This window comes from Thrips palmi, unplaced genomic scaffold (assembly GCF_012932325.1).
Source record: "Thrips palmi isolate BJ-2018 unplaced genomic scaffold, TpBJ-2018v1 HiC_scaffold_6, whole genome shotgun sequence".
Classification (NCBI taxonomy): domain Eukaryota; kingdom Metazoa; phylum Arthropoda; class Insecta; order Thysanoptera; family Thripidae; genus Thrips; species Thrips palmi.
Window position 1 is genome coordinate 1,361,195 of NW_023144633.1, and position 17,617 is coordinate 1,378,811.

At 56.0% G+C, this 17,617-nt stretch overlaps 3 protein-coding genes across 5 annotated transcripts; 2 read left to right on the forward strand and 1 right to left on the reverse strand.

Moving 5' to 3' along the window:
- Positions 1–14: 14 nt before the first annotated feature.
- On the forward strand, positions 15–3,444 carry LOC117651921 (syntenin-1-like). Of its 2 annotated transcripts, none has more exons than XM_034396512.1 (7): positions 15–376; positions 1,224–1,383; positions 1,459–1,794; positions 1,901–2,002; positions 2,084–2,319; positions 2,400–2,663; positions 2,743–3,444. In XM_034396512.1, the coding sequence occupies exons 1-7, from the start codon at positions 66–68 to the stop codon at positions 2,795–2,797; spliced, it is 1,464 nt and encodes a 487-aa protein (XP_034252403.1). In that variant the 5' UTR covers positions 15–65; the 3' UTR covers positions 2,798–3,444. The 2 variants fall into 2 exon arrangements, with proteins under 2 accessions (XP_034252403.1, XP_034252404.1); XM_034396513.1 differs by lacking the exon at positions 15–376 and adding an exon at positions 1,079–1,136.
- Positions 3,445–11,676: 8,232 nt separating this feature from the next.
- On the forward strand, positions 11,677–14,558 carry LOC117651701 (heart- and neural crest derivatives-expressed protein 2-like). Of its 2 annotated transcripts, none has more exons than XM_034395967.1 (5): positions 11,677–12,101; positions 12,310–12,652; positions 12,966–13,101; positions 13,207–13,365; positions 14,440–14,558. In XM_034395967.1, exons 1-5 carry the CDS (start codon positions 12,044–12,046, stop codon positions 14,539–14,541), a joined length of 798 nt encoding a protein of 265 aa, XP_034251858.1. In that variant the 5' UTR covers positions 11,677–12,043; the 3' UTR covers positions 14,542–14,558. The 2 variants fall into 2 exon arrangements, with proteins under 2 accessions (XP_034251858.1, XP_034251859.1); XM_034395968.1 differs by having other exon boundaries at positions 13,002–13,101.
- Positions 14,559–15,378: 820 nt separating this feature from the next.
- Positions 15,379–16,292, reverse strand: LOC117651710. Its single transcript, XM_034395984.1, has 3 exons — positions 16,182–16,292; positions 15,977–16,093; positions 15,379–15,861 (listed from the first exon to the last, which is right to left on the reverse strand). The coding sequence occupies exons 1-3, from the start codon at positions 16,239–16,241 to the stop codon at positions 15,706–15,708; spliced, it is 333 nt and encodes a 110-aa protein (XP_034251875.1). The 5' UTR covers positions 16,242–16,292; the 3' UTR covers positions 15,379–15,705.
- Positions 16,293–17,617: the final 1,325 nt, after the last annotated feature.

Below are 17,617 nucleotides of genomic sequence, written 5' to 3' on the forward strand. Positions count from 1 at the left end.
TTGCACCTAACTGGAAGGAGTTGAGACTACGGGTGGCAACCCACGCACGCGGGTAAACAAAAACAATGGACCATGATAAACAAGGCATGATCATTGAGATCGAGCCCTTCCCTTCAGTAAAATCTATGCTGCATGGTAAAGTGATCCAGAGTCAATCAAGAGAAATCGTGGCGAATGTTTTCGCGTTTATGAAAAGGGAGGCCGAGTTCGGACAACAAATCCCTCTCCGTTGTGTCACGAAACGTGTTATTGCCGCCACGGGAGTTTCAGAGAGAAGTATTCGACGAATTCAAAGGGAAGCCGAAATTGTGTATTCTGGCGGGGCGTCTTCATTCACTTCCCCAAGATCCAAGAAAAGGAAGGTCAAGAAATCCAAGTAAGTTTTCCCCCTTTTTAGGCTATTGTCGTCTGCTTCTGCTGTTGGCACTGCCGTTGTTGTGAGGCTGCTAGAGCTGCCAACGGCTAACAAAAGAAATCAACACAAGCAGTAAAATATTTACTATTTCACTGATGTTAGACGGAGAAGCAAGCCGTTTTGACTCATAAGTTTCTATAAGTTTTACTGCTATTGCTAGTATGGCGAATGAATCATCGTGGCATAGTGCTGTCGAAGTTCTTGGTTTGTTTTCCAAATGATCCAGTATCGAGTAGGCAGTGGGGCAGCGGAGGAGGAGGAGTGTGCCGAGAAGCCATCACAGACGACGGTAATAAATTCCTTTATTTTAGTTAATTGTGGAAAAGGCTGGGTGTACTTGTCATGTAGGTGTAATTAGATACGGGTTTTCTCTTTCATCTAGTTAAACTCTATCTGTATTACTTTTGTGTAGTTTCCTGGATATTGTGTCCAGCCACTTGCCTTGTCAGTGGCCTAAATGTTATTGATTGCCAGAACTAGTTGGTTTATCCTTGTTTGTACTAATTCTGAGCTTGACACCTATGCATTTTTTTGTTTCACCCAAGGTTTTTGCCCAGCACAAGCCTTGGGTGACAAATGTTGTCCTTGTCCTGGCCTGTGGGTGCCTGGAAGGCTGACGTATGACTCATAGCTGATAACAGATTCCATCCAGTTCAGTTGTTGTGTAACAGTTTTTTTAGGCCTCTATGGATGGTTGTTCCCTCTATCCATTGGCTGCTATGTATAATTCTTTTTCAGAAGCCTGTTTGTGCATTCATAATGACTGGATGGTGGTAAATTATTGTAAATTATTTTATTTTTATTTCAGATCTGCTATATTCCAGAATAGTGCTGACAACACATCAAAATCTGTTCCGGATCCAGAGGACAAAGGTGATATAAAACCCAAAGGCTCTGAGAGTGAGGAGAAATCAGACAAAATGTTGTATCCATCCTTAGAGGACTTGAAAGTCGACCAGCTCTCAAAGGTAAAATTTATTCATTCTCCTTTGTAGAACACTGTAGTAATGAGGTAATTTCCATATTTCCTTCAATATTTACAGGCTCAGGGGCCATTTGATGCTGCGGAGGCTTTCATGCATCAGCAGCAAAGAAGTGCTGGGAATACATCAAATCTCATTTCGTATCCGTCCACCGGTGCAGCAGGCATTTACTCTTCAATGGCTCCGCAGCCAGCGGCTGTGCCGGTCCATGGAGTTTCTGCTCCTCCCCCGTACAGTCTCACACCCACAGCTCCCTCAACAGCTGACTCTTGCAGCGTCCGTCAGTACCATACGCCTCTCTATCCAACCCTAAATGATTACATGGGCTTGGATCTCTCACCAGAAACCATTGCTCTGAACATGCCTGAGTATTCTACCGTGGCTGTTGTTCCACCAGTAAGCTGAGTTAATTTTTATTTTTTTTTACTCTTTTTTCATTATTTTTATACATGTTAATGGTCTCTAAATTTGAAATTAATTTATTTTGTACTTTTGCTGCTAGATGCAACTGCAGCCAGCTACAACAACCTCTGGAATGGTTGCTCCTCTCTCTGGTCATTCCCTTGGTCTGCAGCGAGCCCAGGTCACCCATGGCATTCGTGAGGTATTGTTACTTTTCAGTAAAAAAATCTGCCATTTCAATCATACAGACGCTAATGTCAACTTGTTTGTATTTTTTTCTCAGCTGACGGTGTGCAAGGATGCCCATGGGAAAGTAGGCCTTCGTGTACAGACAGTCAACAGTGGTGTGTTTGTTTGTGTGGTGGTTAAGGGTTCACCTGCTGCAATGGCTGGATTACGCTTTGGGGATCAGATACTGCAAGTGAACGGACACATTGTGGCAGGATACACCATGGATCAGGTTCACAAATTGTTCAAAGAGAGCCCCATCAATGGCATCTCGGTTATTGTTCGAGACAGGTTTGTTCCTTCCCTTTTTTCATTTTTTCAAAATATTTTGTATCTGTTCAGTATACTCACTTGTTTTGTTCTTGTTTCAGGCCCTTTGAAAGAACTGTCACTTTGCATAAAGATAGCACAGGACATGTAGGTTTCCATTTCAAGGAAGGCAAAATTGTGGGTCTAGTCCAAGACTCATCTGCTGCCAGAAATGGACTTCTTACTGACCACCACGTGTTGGAAGTCAATGGCCAGAATGTGGTTGGTGTGCCGGACAAGGATATTACAGCAATTATTAATGAAGGCGGACAAACTATTACCATCACCATCATTCCCACTTATGTGTTTGACCACATGGTTAAAAAGTATGTTATTTTCCTGTCTTAAACTTTATTCTTATAAATTGCACCATTTTTACTTATTTTATCTTGTTTTTTCTTTCAGAATGTCATCCAACCTGCTGAAAAGTGCCATGGACCACTCCATTCCAAACGTTTAATTCCTGTTTTTTTTTTTTCTCAAGTGCCATATTTGTCAGAAGGAAACCATGAGTGCCGCTTTGTACCAAAGGGTTGCTACTTTTAGTAGTTATGACTTTGTATGGTCTTAGTTAAGAATATTTTGAATATCAATATCAAAGCATACCCAAAATATAATTTTTACTTAAATATGCAGTACTTCAAATTTGATTTGCACACAGGGTTGACTAACTAACGACTCTATGATTCATTATCTTACACCCTGCAACTCTGAATTTGTATTGTGAATTTTCATCATTTTATTAAGTTCAGTGAGGGTGGTGTGGAACTGTGAACAGGGTTGATTGAATGCGTAGTTTTGTTGTCCCTCAAACAATTTGTGTGGAAATCTTCTACAGCTTTAATCTAGATTAAGATGACGAAGATTGTTCTGGTTCAGTCGGAAAACTGCAGTCAATTTGCAATAAATGTATTTTGACAAAATCTATACTCTTCAGTATGATGTTTTTTCAACATCAATAACCAACAGTGAGATTGTTATTGCCTTAGTTTGTATGTGATCACTTGCTTATAAATTTAAGTATTATGTAGTTCATCTCAAGAACTGCAACTTCCACTTTTGTTTCTCTCCTTTTCTTTATACGAATACATTTAAGTAAGCTGCTGCCTTAGAGTGTCCAAAACTTGTGATTCAACTACTGACTTCAACTCAAAATGTAAGACCGTGCCAATGTCCTTGCTTTTACTTTTTGACCTAACATTTCTGTGGTACATTTTGAGCTCTTAAGTTGGTCTTCCAGGTATTGGAATTTTGTCAGTATTCCAGTTTCATGAGTTCTTCGGTTGGTTGTTTGTAAAATGAAAATGTTTAAGAAGGGGAAAACTTAGAGACTGGAAATTAATAGTCTTTGTTACTATATCAGATGATTATGTGTTAGCTTTCTTTTTATACTATTTGAATTTTATACTATATTTCTGTAGCGTATGAGTTGAAATAAACAAAAAAAAATGAATACTGTCATGTTACTCATGCCTCTCCACACAGTCCGTCCGCATGCAATGGGACTAGATCAAACTGCGATGTCATACAAGTTAAGTAAAAAAGTATAAGTCAGAAAAGAGTTCCACTCATCGCTCTGCGCTGGAGCCCCGAGTAGGCAGTCCTCGCGAGGCCGCGTTCTGGAGGACAAATCCCCCCCTCTCCATTTCTCCTTTAAATTCTTTGGTGGGAATTCGGGGTTGGGTCGGACGGTAGGCGCCAGCCTGACGATTAGCCGCCACACACTTCCGCTAAATGAAGCAACGAATAGTCGGGTCCAGACCGTGTGGTCCAGACAGGGACACGGTGACACGCCCCGCCAGCCCCGACAAGGCCATTCCATCGGCAAGGGCTAGCGGGCTAGCCCACGGTCGTGCTGCCTTGCTGCCCTGCAGTGCGAGAGAGACAGCTGCATGTGTGGATGCCGCCCCCCCCTCCCCGCTAGCCGTGCAGACGTTCTCGACCTCAACACGTGTTCCAGCGTTCCAGGCGCCGGGCTGGAGTCCGCGTATCATTACCCCCGCCCCCACCCACTCAGCTGAGCTGAAAGTCCCGCTGAGTAAAATAACTTTCTCACGTCCAAATTGACACATTTGATAAAACTCCCTTCATAGAATAGACTATTTCAGCGGAGCCGAGAGGAAGAACAAAAGGCGAGCGGGTCACTTCCGGTTGGGTCACAACAAACAGACGACGCGTTGGTTTTCTACCTACCAGCGGTTCCAATAACATATTATTTTCACTCGGATGCGTCTCAAATATTATGTGTAAGCTTCAAAACGCCGTGAAACTTTCAAAAAGAGATATTCGGCGATGTTTAAATCCTCTGTTGTCTGTTTGTTGTGACCCAAGCGGAAGTGGCCCGCTCGCCTTTTGTTCTTCTTCTCGGCTCCGCTGAAATAGTCTATTCTGTCACACCATTCGGCACAAGCTTGCACACGCACACACCTGCATGCACACACACACACATCGCGCTGAGGATCCGTTTCACGTCAGAGGAGTATCAAATTGCAGTGGGCCCACGACTCCAGGAAAAGCCCTCGCCGTTCGAGCCTTCCGAGTCTCTCGTGGGACCCGACTCTTGCTTTCGGCGGCAGAATAACAACACTGTCGGACCTGTCGGTCCAGCCGTTCAATGAGCAACCTTCCAGCCGAACAAAACAAACACTGAAGGGTTCATCTGGTCATCGAATTGACATCATTTTTTGACAGCCTCGCTTTGCCGGGAATTCCAGACGTGCCAGTTTTGGGGGGCGATGCCGCGCGTGGCAACCCCCGTCACCCAGCCAGACAGGGAAAGGGGGAAAGAACCCCCCCCCCCTTCCACCACGCCTGGCCACGCCCAGCTTTCAGGGACTGTCTGCGAGTCTGCCGTGAGTCTGCGAGTGTCTGGTGGACCTCGGGGTCATTTAGCAGCCACTCATGCGTGCAGGCTGACGGCTTGGCGCCCCAGACGCCCCCACCTGAAAAAAAATTAAAGAGAGAGAGAGAAAAATATGTCAATGTATACCTCACGCGCGGAGGTTGTCCCATCAGTCACAAAAAATAAATCGGCGGCGCCATCCCGTTTTTTTTTAAAGACTGTAAAACTTGGAATTTGCACACTCGGGTCGCCAGGGTTTGCTGTGAATTATCCCTGGTTTTCTTTGAGCGGCCCGTGGTTTAGACGGTACAGTGTAGGGTACGCTCTATGTACACAAGTAGCGCACGCCTGTTGGTAACGAAGTCTAAAATGAGCCGGACAAAGGTTTTCCGTTTCGTTGCTTCCGCTGGCAGACTGATTCCGAGAGTCGTCGTTCTCGTCGCTCTGTCTCTCTCGCACTCAAGGGGCGTCCCGTGTGGGTGCGAGAGAGACAGCGCGACGAAGGCGACTCTCGGTGCCTCCGCCGTTTCCTCCCCCCGACGGATTCCTCGAGACTCGCGTTTCGAGCTCTCGAGCCCCGTTCGGGCTCGCCGCCTCCCCGATGCAATTAGAAGGGCTGATCGGGACGCCGCCGCTATCTCCACTTCCCTTCCTCGCCGCCGCGCTTCCTTCCGCCCTTGGCTCGCCGTGGCGCCACCGTAAAAAACAACAACAACAACGGCAAAAAGTGGCGGGAATAAGTCGCCTTCACGCCGCAGCCTTGTCAATTAGCTCCGCGACAAATGCGTTCCCTCCTCTCCATCTCCCTCTCTCTCGTGTTGCCACCAAGGGGATGGTGGTCGGCCTGAAGTAGAGGGGGGTGTCGTCCACCCTTGCCTACATGCAGGTGCCTCAGGCGTTGTTACCTACACTGCATTTGATGAGAAATTCGGCAATCAGTCCGCAGCCGCTCCGCGTGGCCGCGTCTGGCGCCGCGCCTTCTCAGTCACTGTCCCCTAATTAGCCCGGCCCGACATGCATGGTGTCGCTCCGTCTCGCTCGCACCTCGAGGGGCGTGGGGCGTGGTGGGGTGCAAGCGAGACAGAGCGACGACTCGTCGGATAGACGCGCTCGCGGCAATGCGGCAGTAGTGTCACATGGCGCTCGGCCTATCGCTCAAACTATCTCGTGGGCGTCACGTCGGTTTCTCCCACCAATCGACGACCGCCGCGCGCCGCTCGCGCCCAAGGGCAAAAGGGTCGAAAACGGTGGAAACGAGAAAGAGAGAAGTGCCCGGACAACCGTGCGAATGTTACACGCCCAAAGGGCGAGCGAGCAAGCCAAAGAACGCCATGGGCATGGACAGGAAGAGGAGGAAAGAAGGAGGAAAAACCGGCGGATTTGCAGAGATCGCGCCCAGCGCACAGCCAGAGAGAGAAAGAGATACGCAGGCGAGCAGAAGAAATATTGCGATAGGGAGAGTGAGAGAGAAAGGGCGATAATAGCGCTGCGAGGGAAGGGCGGGATACTAAACAGACGCTGCGCTTCAAGTTGGCTCCACTCTCGCTGCCGCGGCAGCCACGGCTACTGCAGGATCCAGCAATCAACTAATGGGTGGCCCCACCACGCCCCACCACGCCCCGCCACGCCCCCCATCAACACGCCACGCCCCCTCCCACGGTCCCACTCGCTCGCGTGCCCCCGCGGGAACCTGGTGGAACCAAAGGCTGGTACCCGTTTCAGGGGTGTGTGCGGGACACTGTAACCGTGGGGCCCACTCAGGGGGACCGGGCGGGACCGGGCACTGTAAGTCGTACGGGAGTTTGTTTCCTCTGGACTACACTGGCTGCACGCTGCATCGCACGGTTTACTGGTGGACGCGACCAACGCGTCGGCGAACCCATTCCGAGAAGGTGGAAGCAAACACTGGCACGCGCCGCACGCGCCGGGGGCCGCTCTGCTACACCACGGCGTCGTCAGTCCGAGGAGACCTGAACGCGTGGTCGTATCGCGTCGGGTTCAAAGTCCACTGTGCTTTCAGGCAGCCGAGTCTTGAGTTAGGCCCGGCCGGCCGGGTTGTTATTCGCCGGTTCGCCGCTGTTCGTGACAGGGTCCTCCCTCTACAAACTGATTCATAAATACTCGGCGGCAATCCACGAGGGCCGGGCCGGGCCGGGCCGGACCTGCCAGCCCCCGCGCACGTGTGCGAGGAGGGGGAGGGGAGGGGGAGGGGCTGGCGCGTGGCGGGAAAGGCAAAGATCCCAAATTTGAGAGGAAGTTTTTACGATGGGCTGCCGCGCCTCTGAAGCAACACCCTCCGCGCCGCCGCGCCCCGCCCGGCTCCCTTTCCAAACAGGATGCCAGAGCATCAGAAACATTTTCCTCGTCAGTTTTAGTTTGTAATTGCAACCGGCGTTCCCGTTTAGGAGGTGCGGAGTGAATGTGTGTGTGCGTGTGTAAAAGGGGGGGGTCATCTTCTCCTCCGCCCGGGAAACAGCACGGCGACAGGTAAGTTCCTTTTGTCACCACATTTGGCCCCTCACTCAACTGTACAGTCCGCTCTTTTGAGACACGTTCCACGCGATCTAGCGCGCACCCGTTGGCAACCCTGGGTGCTGCCCGCGGCTCGGCGCGTCTCACAGTGCGACTCCCAGTGTGTAGTGCACTTGACTCGGCGGCGGCCATGGACCAGACTTTGTAGTCAAGTGGCGGCGGACCGAGAGGCGTTTTCTGTCTCTCTCGCACTCTTGGGGCGTCCCGTGGACGTGCGAGAGAGACAGAGTCTGAGTCCGCCGGCCGGGCACATGGCCAGGCTCTCGGAGACTCGGACGGCAGGAGGGCAGCCGAAGGCAGCAGCACGGCAGGGCTTCCTCGGCCCGGCCGCGCCAGCAGCACTGCTTTTGCCGCTGTCTCTCTCGCACCTTTACGGGACGCCCCATGAGTGCGAGAGAGACAGAGCGACGAGAGCAGTGTGCTGGCTTCGCCTGGCTTTCCCGTCCAGTGCAGTGCTGCTCCCACGCCCAGCGAGCCCGGCCCGGCGAGACGCCAAATGACTCGATGACTCAATGACTCGCCGAATGAATGACTGGAGAAGGGCTGAACGACCGGCAGAATGACTGCATGACGGAATGACTGATTGGCGAATGGCGGAATGGCAACGAAACGAATGAATGGCCAATGAATGAATGACCAATGAGAGACTGAATGCATGCATGAATGGCTGACAAATGAATGAAAGATGAATGAATGGGTTGATGGATGAATGAATGGCTGGCATACTGTGACTGTGAGCAGCATTGGGGCGGTAACAAGTGCACGGAGCAATGATGCGCTGTCAGTGCAGGCTGCTGCTGCTGCACTTGCCTGAGCGTTATCAGTGTATCAGTGCGAGGAGGCCACCCGGCTGCCGCCGTGTGGAGTGGGCTGCTTCGGCCGCCTCCTCCCGTCGCGACCCCCGCAGCCCCGACCACCCCCACGCTTTTAGCCTTTTAGCCGCCACACCCCGCGCGCCAGCCCCGCCTAATTCACTTAGTGGCTTTATGATGCAATGTCTCTGGTGCCTCCACTTCACTTCCCACGATAACAAGTGCACTGCTACCGGCGCGTTGCCGGGCCGGGCGTTCCGGGGCGGTCGCGGTCACACGCCCCCACCATCATCATATGCCTGGCTCCAATTAAACCTGGAGCGGTTCCTCTAAATTTCTTCCAGTGAGGTGACAAAGTGTCACCGGCGTTTTTCGAGTCACCGCTTCATTCACTTGATGCAGAAGCAAAATTCTCACAATTCGAAGAAATGAGCTGCGTGCCTCGCTCGCGAGCTTGGTTGGAAAATGAATGATGTACAAAATTCGAGATGAGTCTTCTTCGTGCTGATGTTGAACAGCGTTCCACAACTCGTCCTCCTGTTCATTACTCTTTCTTCTCCGGGTCGGATGAATATTTGCAGCGCGTGGGGTCGGGTCTGCTCGCCGTGCGTAAAACGGTTTCCTTGTCAGTCACGGTCTTCTCTCTCTATCTCTCTCTATGCGCGCAGCAGCCAGCCACTCGGCAACCCTTTCTCTCTCTCTACTGCTGCTGCACCCGGCACGCGGGACCGACGCGAAGACCACCACGAATTTGGCAGACGGTTCCCCGCAAGCGGCATGCAGTGGCACGCGAGGCTTCCAGGACTTCCCTGCGCCGATTTGTTTACGTTTCGCCCCTTTCCGCGGCTCTTGGAAAGAAGGGAGTCTGAACACACGCCGGTCTTTGTGCCAACCCAATCCTCGCCGCAACGGAGAGAGAAACTTAAAAAAAATATTAAAACAACGAATGGAGAGGAAAAAGAACACGGGAAAAAAAACTGGAGCCGGGGCCGGATTTGAAGGTGGATGTGCACATTCAATGACATGCAGTCGGGGCCTCGCAGGTTGTTTACGGCATCCATGTGTCGCCTAGGCCGGCTGCCCCGCCCCGCCCCGCCCCGCCCCGCCCCGCCCCGCCCCGCCCCGCCCCCGAGTAGTGTCGCATCCTCGGCGCCACGACGCCACGCCCTGCCGCTCAACATGACCATCTCAATCGTCGGCTATTCGGGGATCGAGACGTTCGCCGCTTCGCAGACGCCGGCGAGGGCTGTCTCTGCAGTCTCTCGCGAAGAAAATTTACTTGTCAGTTCGAGGCGCGGTCACAAACGCGGGTTAGACTGGCCAGACCACGACGGGCGACGGACACTGGATGGGTCAACAAACATATGACTGTAAAATTTTCAAAATTGTACCCACTCGGAAAGCGATTCCCAGCCGTGTTCTTACAAAGTGCTTTCGGCGCTAAATTTTTAATTTGCCGACTGCATTCACGGTGGCCCCGCAGATTCAGATTTTTTTTCAGGTTCGAAATGGGTTTTATTTCTTGTCCTTTTTGCGTGGTTGTGGCTCATGGCAGTAAGCATGGCAGCCAGACCACCCCCTGCGGCCTAATGGGGCTCCACCATGGGCTGGAGGGGCAGGAGGGCGCTGCACGCCGACCTGGAGGCTGGTCGCCCCTCTCTTTCTCTCGCACTGCTCGTCCTGGAGGGGCGCGAGAGAGACAGAGCGACGTGCGGAATCGCTTGGGCTGGCGCCCCGGCACCGCAGCCGGTGTGGCTGGCTGGCTGGCTGGCTGGCGCCGGACAGACGAGGGGCGCATAGCACTGCGCCGTCGTCGCGTCGCCCGTCCACTCGTAAAATGTCCGTCAAGGACATGTCAGGCATGTAGTGGAGCGCCCGCTGGAACGCCCCACCGCAGCGAACCACACCACTGTAGGGCAGAAAAAACTGGGTCAGCCCGACAGGTGGCCAAGGCGAAGCCAAGGCGAAGTTGCTGAAGTCTCTTCTCGAAAAAAAGAAGTAAGGGGGAAGTTTGCGGGCAGGAAGGCCTCCCCGGTGGGCGGATAGAGTCCGGACCCCGCGGCGTTCTCGGAAGTTGACGCCTGCCGAAGGTTGCCGAAGGTTGCCGAAGGCCGAACAGGCAGCCGTTGTCTCTCGTGGACCACATTGCGTGCTGCGGGCTCAACTACTCTCACAAAATTCGCGCCACACGGTTTCAATTCGTGTTACTTTAGCCACTCGGCTGCCGAGGGATTGACTTTGTGATGTTCGGAGGAAGCGCTTCGGGAACACAAGTCACCCTTGTTCGTCGCGGGGCCCAGCGGGTCTGTGGGTGCCGCCCAGTGCCTCCCAGTGTGGGCCCCGCGGGAGAAAGGCGTGGCCTGCTGCCGTCTCGGCGTCTCGGCCCCGCTCGACTCGGACCGCGGCACCGCGGCGACGCCGATGGAGGGGGCTTTCCTCTATGGCCGCGCGCCCGCCCTGCCGCCCTGCCGACCCAGAGCCTCCGCTCCGTCTCTCTCGCACCGATGCGGCACGCCTCACGAGTGCGAGAGAGACACAGCGACGAGAACGACTCTCGGAACCAGTCTGCTGCTCGCTCCAAGGCCCGCGGGGGCAGAAAAAAAAAGAATCAGATAAATGTTTACACTGGGAACGTAACGGCGACGACTGCAGTGAATAAAGGTTCTGAAAAAAAAAAGGGCGGTTTGATAAACCAACGCGCTTGCGTACAGTGCATCAAAGTCGCCGTTGCAAATACCTTGCCAGAATCAGAGTGAATTTTACATTTGTGATTCCACGGCTCAAGTGTTTTAACCCGACCAGCGAGCGAGAAATGTCAGTATTTTCTTTGTGTCAGAAGTTTATGGAAAGCCCAATTTCAGACGTTCACCCAGACAAATTAAATTTTCACCACAATCCAGTTTTGTTTTTTTTTCGGCTGCATCGTTGAGGTGCGCCCCTGGTTCTTTGTATCAGGGGAGAAAGGGGGAGGTGGCGGCGCGGTGCCGCGGGGCGGGGAGGGGAGGGGAGGGGCGGGTGCGGGCGGTGGGCGTGGCGTGGCGCGCAGCCTCGCGGTCCAGCCAATGGGAGTGCGTCATGCGGGCGGAGACGGGCCGGGAGGGAAGGCACAGCAGCCCAGCTCGGGGCACAGCGACAGTTCCCGTCGAGCCTGCATCCCCGCGCCACGCAGCGTCCCCGTGCGCGCGCCCCCGTGTCCGCCCTCCGCCCCGACGCGCGCCTCGAGCCCGTCCTCGTCCTCGCCGAGCACCGCGTCATCGTGCCCAGTGTCCAGTGGCCTCTACCCGTCGACGCGGACCTGCGCGGCCGCCACCAGAGTCCGTCCTGCCGCCCCCCGGTCGTCGCGGGGCAGAGTTCGTCGCCGTCCTCGTGGCTTGAAGGGGGCCCTCGAAGGGCAGCAGCGCTGAGCAGCCCGTCCAAGGGCGAGTCGGAGGACGAGTCGGAGGACGAGTCGGAGGACGAGTCGGAGGACGAGTCGGAGGACGAGTCGGAGGACGAGGCGGAGGACGAGGCAAGGGCGGCGATGGCCTACGTTCCCGTGCCGCCGAGGCCGGTCGCCTTCCTGCACGCCAAGAACATGGGTGAGTTGGAGGCGTCGCTTTACGCGGCCATTGCTGGCGCTTCCAGCGACTTGAACGCGCGTCCGGGACGATCTCGACACTCCCCAACGTCCTCGTGCCGCTCGTGCCAGAATCGAACCGCGGACACGTTCTTTGAGATTTCCGATCGAGATAGCGGCGGTTTGTAGTGACTTGACCTGTTCCTGAGCGTTTGGCCCTGGCGTTGCAGGCGACGGCTCGCCCTACTGGGGCGGCACCGACGTGGGGCTACCCCCCATGGGGCCCATGGCGTCCATGGTGCCGGCCGGGCACTGCGGGCACACCGTCAGCCCCGCGCCCAGCAGCCTGACGCCGCCGCGCTCCGAGGACGACTACTACTACCACCCGCAGCCCTACGTGCACGTCCACGCCCACGTCCACGCGCACGTGCACGACCACGTCCACGACCACGTCCACGACCACGTCCACGGCCTCGACCACGTGCACGACCACGTGCACGACCACGGCCTGGAGCACGCGCACGGGCCGCAGCACCCGCCCGTCAACCAGCTCTACACGCCGCCCGTCTTCAAGTGAGTGTTCGCAGCTACGCTCTGTTCGGTGGCCCGGGTTCAAACACCACCCGATCCGGCCGAGATCGGAACTTTTATTTCCCCCATCCCCTTTGCTGCTGGTTGTTGCTTCTGGGGAGGAAGTATAACTGCGCTTGGTGTACGCAGACTGTAAATTTCTTAAATGTTTCGTGGGCGAAATTCTGTCAGTGCAATCGCTTAGAACGACGTCCAAATCTAGCGGCAGAGATCTGAAAGACCAGCAGCAGTCCCCAGTGGTAGGCGGTTGAAAAGACTATTGGCAAGTGTTTTGGACACACATGGTGTGTTCCAGCGAGGGCCAGCCTGTGATGCGTGTGGTTCGGCGCAGGAACACGGCCAACAAGAAGGAGAGGCGAAGGACGCAGAGCATCAACAACGCGTACGCCGACCTGCGGGACTGCATCCCCAACGTGCCCGTCGACACCAAGGTCAATTTCCAAACTTTAACTTTGTCAAGTTTTTGCTTTTTCCGGCCTCTGGAAAAATCCATTCATTCCAAATTTGACTTATGTTATCTTGTCTTTCTGCTGCAGCTGTCCAAGATCAAGACGCTGCGGCTGGCGGCGTCCTACATCGCGTACCTGGCCGGCATCCTGGAGAGCGGCGACACCTCGGCGGCGGGCCACGGCTTCCGGGCGGAGCTGCTGACGCAGGCGGGAGGGAGGCGGCCGGGGCGCAGGGGCGGCGACATGGTGAGGAAGCTGCTTCAATTTCGAGTCGGCGAGTTCGGCGTTCGAGAACTCGAACCGCATTCTCGAGACTTTTAACGCTAAATTTCACGTTCCCACGACTTGGCATATCCAACCACATTCTCATCCCTCCACGCGTGAAGCGAAGGGACTGTTGCAAACTGTTGTGGCGTTTGTTTTTGGGGGGCGGTGCAGAGTGCCTGCCTAAATAGAGCCATCATACTCCGCGCCTGGGGAGCGATAGTGGTGTCGGAGTGTCAGTGCACTGTGGTGTTGGCAACGCGTGCGCTGCGCGTGCCGCTGGGTTGGTGGCACTGCGTGGCACTGCCGCCTGACTCCGAAGGATCGTTTCGTCGCTCTGTCTCTCTCGCACCTTGTACGGGACGCCCCGTGAGTGCGAGAGAGACAGAGCGGCGCGACCCTCATCACGTAATAGGCGTCAAACAGCCCTCTGGGAGGGGGGAGGGAGCCCTTCGTCTGAGGGGTTGCGGTTTTATAGACAAAAAGCAGCAAGTGACTCCCCGCGCGCTCGGCGCACTCAATACAGGGTAATCGCCGAGCATAAAGAAGCCAACCCTCGCAAGGAAACGGTGTCGTTCGCTTCGCAAAGGTCACAGGTTCCCACGCGACAGGGTAGTAATGGAAAAATTTATGCAAATTTCATAGACCTCGAGCTGAAGAGACTGACGATGGAAATATGTGCCGGCCTTGGCAAGGCAAATCCTGCACACCGAGGTGTCCATGAATGTGGTGCGACTTTACCAGTGAGTGCGCGACTGCTTGGTGGGCTGGTGTCGTGTGTGGCGTCATCCTCATTGCGAAGACCCGTAATCATTGATTGGCTGTCTCTCTCTCTCTCTCGGCGTGCCAGGCGTGCCGCGGGGGTGCGAGAGAGACAGCGCGACGTCGTGCTGGGGGTCCGCGGTCCAGATGGCTAATGGGATTGGTGGCGTCGGGGAGCGCGCCGCGCGGAGGGCGAAAATTGGGGGAAAATAACGTCAACACCGCACACTAATCTGATCACTGCGGCGAGGCGATGGCGATCTCTCTCTCACCCGGACTTTCTCGCTTCCTCAGGTTGGCGGCTCTGTGGACTGCGGGGAGGGCGCCAAGTCCAAGGGCCGGACGGGCTGGCCAGAGCACGTGTGGGCCCTGGAGCTCAAGCAGGAGCAGGTGTGAGTCGACTCCAGCCGACGCGCGGCCGATCGACCGGCGGCCCGCAGCACCGGCAGCGCGCGGGACTGTCCCCGGAGCAGCCGGAGTGCCGGAGCCGGCCGGCCGCGCCGCGACGCAGGACCGCGGCGACCTCCTCTGCGCGATGCGCTCCTGGTCGGCCGCGCCGCCAGTGCGCACCAGCGGACAAACCCTGCATCGGCCCGGCACCTGGGCTGACCGCCCCAGCCACCGCCGCGACGACAGGCCTCCGCGGCCCAGCACCGGCCTGGCAGTGTGGAGGCACGGTGGAGGGGTGTGTGGAGGGGCGCCGCCGCCCGCGCGGCTGCAGCGGTGGACGCGGCGCGCGGCTCGGCACGGCACGGCACGGCCAGCCGACATCCTTCCGCTTGGCGGCGCGGAGCTCGGACAGAACATTTCAACGAGACGACGCACTTCGTAAGACATTCTCCAAAATACCGCAGTACTCCGTGTATTGGTCTTTTGAGCTTTACTGTAGGTCCTTCTCTTTTAATTCTGGTGTACATAGTTCCCCCCTTCGCGACTTCTTGAGTTCGATGCCAAAGTAAGTCCAAAGAACAACAGAAAAATGTTTGTACATTTGTCTAATGTAAGCTTTACTGTAATGCTGTGATTTCTGTTCGCGAGAATGGATGTTTAGATGTACGTGTGTGTTACTGTATTCTTGATGAAGCTTTGTTGCCAAAGTCTTGTCGCGTTTTGTTATAATTTCACAATTTTAACAAGAATTTATTTGTTTCTTCCTTTTAGTTTTTATTGAAAATGTGATACAGAACCGATTTTAGAACCGAGCCAGTTCGAGGTTTAGAAAAAACATGTGGCGATGATGAGCAATCCTTTATTATAATGATACAAAATAAATTACTTCAAAAATATTCTATGCCATTTTGATTTGTTATTCCTAGAAATCTGCGCCTCGAGATACGCAGGTCATCAGCCGATCTATTTGTACTTTTAACGCTCTATTTTAAATTTATTTTCGTTTTCTTCTTGACACGAAATTTGGGACTGCCGTAGAACCTATAGGGAGAACAGAACAATCAAAATAATGTCAACAGACCACATGGCCCAATTTGACCTGACTTTGACCACGCCGTTCTCCGTGCTCTGACGGCGTGCTGCTGCGTGCTGCTGCGCGGTGCTGCGCGGCTACTTCTTGAGCTGCTTGAGCTTGCGCACGGCCGTGATGGCGGGGACGTGGTCGGCCAGGGCGGGGGTGGACGTCAGCGACCGCGGCGGCGGCGGCTCCACCATGGACCGCCTGCGCGGGTCGGTGTCCAGGGTGTCGCGACGCGCCGACATCTCCTAACCAAGCCAAACATTTGAGTTGGAATTTGGTTAGCCCTCTCTGCACACGTGACGACACGTTGCAGCAAATCAAAACCAGAATCGAAATCTTTTTGAGCCTGCTGCACCTTACCCTGGCGCGCGCCGCGGCGGACAGTGGACACGTTTGCAGCCAGCGGTTGCATTTCTCCCGAGCAGCCTCGCGCACCGACCAGGGGATGGGCTCCTGGTCCAGCCAATGGGGCTTTTCCTGCGCGAAGCAGCACGCGTCCCAAATTCGAATACCGGCAAAGAAAATCAACAAAACGACTCTTGAGCGCTGTTCCGCAATGCCATACCTGTCTGAACGCGTGGAACCCCGGCGGCGAGCAGACGAACTCGTCGTAGCAGTCCAGCATGCGCCACAGGCCGGACTGCACGTCGGGCTCCCTGGCCTCCCTGCTCTCCCTGGCGTCCCTGCTGCCCCTGGTGTCCCTGTCGCGCCTGTCGCGGTGCGCGAGGGCGCCCGCGTCGGGCCGCGGCGAAGGGCGCGGCGTGCGCTGGGGGTCGGGGTCCGTCCACAAATCACGTAACAGCGCCGCCAGAGTCGGGTCCATCTGCGGGGAAGATCATACCGGCCTCATGGTTTTAGTTTGCCGCAATTTGTTGCCTTTGGAAAGACAGGTGGTGGTGGATTTTTAGCGGTGTGCAGCGTCTGCTGGCCGTTTGCGGGGTGTGGGGTGGCCGCGCTGGCCGCCATGCCCGCTTGGCCGCTTTGCTTACGTTAGGGTCCGCGTTGAGCGCCGAGGGCGGGCCTGGGCCGCGGTCCGAGGGCGTCCCGCTGCCCGAGCGAGGCGATCGAGAGCGTCCGGCCGGCGAGCCGCTCTGCGAACACGATCCGAGCCGGTCTCAAAGCTGCAGTCTCAGAGGCACTACGCGGGGCAGTCTGCGGTCACCTTCGACGAGAGGTCCAGGGAGGGCAGCCGGTCCTGCTCGGCGGCGGCCTTGGCACGCGACGACGCCCGGCTGGTGCGGCGCGTCGACGAGGCCGCCGACGACGAGGGCCTCCGCGGCACCGCAGCGGGCGGGACGACGGGCCGGACGCTGCTGCTGGCGCGGTGGTGGCGGCCGTGGCGCGGCAAGGGTGACTCCGCCGCGATGCTGCGACTGCGCGTGCTGCGCGGCCCCAGGGCCTTGCCGGCCTTCCCCGCCACCGCCACGCCCTCCTTGGCCGCCGCCACGCCCTGCTGCAGCAGGTGCTCGGCGGGCAGGCTGCAGCTGCGGCCCAGCGGGAGCACGCCGTGCGCCAGCAAGTCCAGCGGCTCGGCCGTCAGGCTGGTGCTCCGCTCCAGCAGCGACTTCCCCATCAGGTCGCGCACCTCCAGCACGGCCAGCTGGTGCACGGGGGAGAACAGGCACAGCCCGCGGAGGAACTGCGAGCGCCGCGACCCGGCGGCTGCAGGTCGGGCACGGGCTGGCTCTCCTCCGTCTGCAGCGGGTACAACAAGCATCTCGTTGGCACTCGCCCGCAAAACTCACTATGGGTACTTGCAAGCGCACACCTGCAGCGCGCCGTGGCTGTGGAACTCCTGGAACGGGTCCGTGATGTCGGACCATTGCTCGCTGCTCGAGTCGTCCCGGGGCTGGCCGTCCTGGCCGTCGTCCTCGCGGACGCCCTTGAGCGGGGCGCCGGCGGGCCGCGGCGCCGTCGCGGAGAGTCTGGCCGGCGGTGCGGCCCCGCCGCTGGCCTCGTCCTCTTCGTCGTCATCCTCGCCGCCCGCCAGGTCCAGCATCC